The 3352-nt window shown below is 42.1% G+C and overlaps 1 protein-coding gene across 1 annotated transcript in view; it reads left to right on the plus strand.

Moving 5' to 3' along the window:
* Window positions 1-5: 5 nt before the first annotated feature.
* AAED1 (AhpC/TSA antioxidant enzyme domain containing 1) overlaps window positions 6-3352 on the plus strand; it is a gene marked incomplete at its 5' end in the record, with an annotated part of 18207 nt that continues 14860 nt past the window's right edge. The window contains 3 exons of the mRNA XM_011927538.1: window positions 6-176; window positions 2990-3043; window positions 3207-3312. Of these exons, the coding sequence (XP_011782928.1) occupies window positions 6-176; window positions 2990-3043; window positions 3207-3312 (331 nt within the window). The remainder of the gene's footprint in view (window positions 177-2989; window positions 3044-3206; window positions 3313-3352) is intronic.

Below are 3352 nucleotides of genomic sequence, written 5' to 3' on the forward strand. Positions count from 1 at the left end.
CGCGGGCGTCGCCTTTAGTCGCGTCACGCACAGCGAAGTCCCGGGCTCTTTCGGGGCCCGCGGGTGCTGCGTTACTAACTTGCCCTTTCTGCCGAATTGGCTTTCAGCATTTCCTGTGTTACATCTGCAAGGAATACGTAGAGGATCTGGCCAAAATCCCCAAGAGTTTCTTACAAGTGAGTTTCTGAGCGTGGGCGGCCCAGTGCAGGCTTCTGCAGACCTTGCGAGCGGGGCGGGGGAGGACGCGGCTCCAGCGCGGCACTTGCAACCCGGATTGCCCCTCCCCGCACCTCTCCACCCTCGCCCCTCCAAAGGAAGAGAGACGTCAGAGATCTATTTCTGCCCTCACTGGGTGCTGCCTGCTGGTGAACGTACTAACAATTGTAGTGTTGCCTGGTAACCTAACGCCTGTTCTCAAATGTTGACTGCTAGTGCCCTAAAACAAATGCTGGAAATGGTTGATATTTTCTTCCCTTTAATTTTGTGGCACTCCAAATAGCTGCTCATTATGGGAAAATACTAATATATCGTAAAGGTGCAAATGTTTATGTTAATAGGCTGCAAGTTCCATGTTCCCTAGCACAGCCACATACTTGTTTTTCTTCAGGCACAGATAAGTTTGTGCCCAAGTGAGCTTTTTGAGGGAAGGCATTGGGCAGCCTTTATAAAACAGATGTTTTTTCAGCAGACCTTATCAATTAGGATGTGAAAAAATAAGATTGATTAAATAACAGTGCCTAGTTTTAAAAGTATGTCTTTGGGAAGAATATAGAGAATTATTGACTATATCATTTCGAAAACAATGTTTTGACTGTTCGTCTGCATATCCTTTTATTCTCTTTAAAAATTGACGTATATAATTGTGTATGTTTATGGGATGCAGTGTGATATTTTGATAGGCATTTACGTTGTGGAATGATTAAATTGAGATAATATACCCATCATGTCAGATAGTGATTTTAGTTTTTTTTTTGTGATGACAACGTGTAAAAACTAGTCTTTTAGCAATTTTGAAGTATACATTATTAACTATAGTCACCATGCTGTGCAGCAGATCTCTAAAAGTTATTCCTCTTGTTTAACTGAAACTTGGTACCCTTGGATCATCTCCCTTCTCATCCCTGAGTAACTAGTCTCTGGTAACCATCATTCCACTCTACTTTTTTCGTTTTTATAGCTAAGTGAGATCATGAGGTATTTTTCTTCCTGTGCCTGGCTTATTTCACTTACATGATGTCCTGCAGGTGCATCCAGTGTTGTCGCAAATAACAGAAAAATGTCTCTTTTATGACTAAATAATACTACATTGTGATACCGCATTTTCTTTTTTCTTTTTTTTTTTTTTGAGACGGAGTTTTCGCTCTTGTCACCCAGGCTGGAGTGCAATGGCGCGATATCGGCTCACTGCAACCTCCGCCTCCCGGGTTCAAGCAATTCTCCTGCCTCAGCCTCCTGAGTAACTGGGATTACAGGCATGTGCCTCCATGCCCCGCTAATTTTGTATTTTTAGTAGAGATGGGGTTTCTCCATGTCAGTCAAACTGGTCTCGAACTCCTGACCCATCCACCCGCCTGGGCCTCCCAAAGTGCTAGGATTACAGGCGTGAGCCACTGCGCCCAGCCTATACCGCATTTTCTTTATATTTATTCATTGTTGAATACTGAGGTTGCTTCTATATTTTGGCTATGGTGAATCATGCTGTAATAAAACATGGGAGTGGAGATATCTCTTCAACATACGGACTTCATTTCCTTTGGATAAATGCCCAGTAGTGGGATTGCTGAATCATATTATAGTTCTATTTTTGATTTTTTAGTAACTTCCAGACTGTTTTCCATAATGGCTGTACTAATTTACGTTCCTAACAACAGTGTACAAGAGTTCCTTTTTCTCCACATCCTCACCAAACACTTACCTCGCATCTTACTGATAGCCGTTTAACAAGTGTCAGGTTATATCTCATTGTAGTTTGAATTTGTATTTCCCTGATGAATAGTGATTTTGAGCATCTTTTCATATATCTCTTGGCCATTTGTATGTCTTTCGAGAGCTATTCATATCCTTTGTCCTTTTTTTTTTTTTTTTTTTTTGAGGCGGAGTCTCACTCAGCCCCCAGGCTGGAGAGCAGTGGCCCAATCTTGGCTTGCTGCAGCCTTCGCCTCCTAGGGTCAAGTGATTCTCCTGCCTCAGCCTCCAGAGTAGCTGGGATTACAGGCACGTGCCACCACACCCAGCTAATTTTTGTATTTTTAGTAGAGACGGAGTTTCGCCATGTTGGTCAGGCTGGTCTCGATCTCCTGACCTCAGGTGATCCACCTGCCTTGACCTCCCAAAGTGCTGGGATTACAGGCGTGAGCCACCGCGCTCGGCCCTCCCAGAGTGCTGGGATTACAGGCGTGGGCCGCCGCGCTCGGCCCTCCCGGAGTGCGGGGATTACAGGCGTGGGCCGCCGCGCTCGGCCCTTTGTCCAGTTTTTAATCAGGCTATGTTGTTTTCTTGCAAAGTTGTTTGAGTTTCTTTTATACTTTGGAAATTTGCCCCTTATCAGATGTGTAGTTTGCAGATATTTTCTCTCAATCTGTGAGGTGTCTCTTCTCTGTTGATTGTTTCCTTGCTGCGCAGAAGCTTTTTAGTTAGATATAGTCCCATTTGTCTATTTTTGCTTTTTGTTTTCTGTATTTTCGAGGTCATATTCTAGAAATGATGGTTTATACCCATGTCGTGGCGGTTTTGTAGTTTTCTTCTAGTAGTTTTGTAGTTTTAGGTCTTACGTGTAAGTCTTGAAATTCCTACTTAGCAAAAGAAACATCTGAATTAATATTTTACCATACGTATCTTTGCATTAACTCACACAATTTTGCTGTTTATTCCATTCCTCTGGAAGCCTATAGGTGGCATTAGAATGAAACAGAAGAGTTGGGTTAAGGGATGTTGTATAAAACGTGCGTAATTTCTAATGATATATACATGTCCTTTTTTTCCTCCTAAGGAAGCAAATGTCACCCTTATAGTGATTGGACAGTCATCCTACCATCATATTGAGGTAAATATCTAGTACATTGGGAGACTAATGAATGAAATCTTTTTCCGACATAAAAATTACATTATTTAAACCACTAAATGTAGGCTAAATTGGCTGAAGTTAGAGTATCGTTACTTTTCTCTCATTTGTTCTTGTAAAAATTCTAGCCATTCTCTCTTTTCAGCCTTTTTGCAAACTGACTGGATATTCTCATGAAATCTATGTCGATCCTGAGAGAGAAATTTATAAAAGATTGGGAATGAAAAGAGGTGAAGAAATTGCCTCCTCAGGTAAGACATAACGTGTCTCAGATAGAAAACACTCGTGGTG

Source organism: Colobus angolensis, unplaced genomic scaffold (assembly GCF_000951035.1).
Source record: "Colobus angolensis palliatus isolate OR3802 unplaced genomic scaffold, Cang.pa_1.0 Scaffold72, whole genome shotgun sequence".
In the NCBI taxonomy this organism is placed as follows: domain Eukaryota; kingdom Metazoa; phylum Chordata; class Mammalia; order Primates; family Cercopithecidae; genus Colobus; species Colobus angolensis.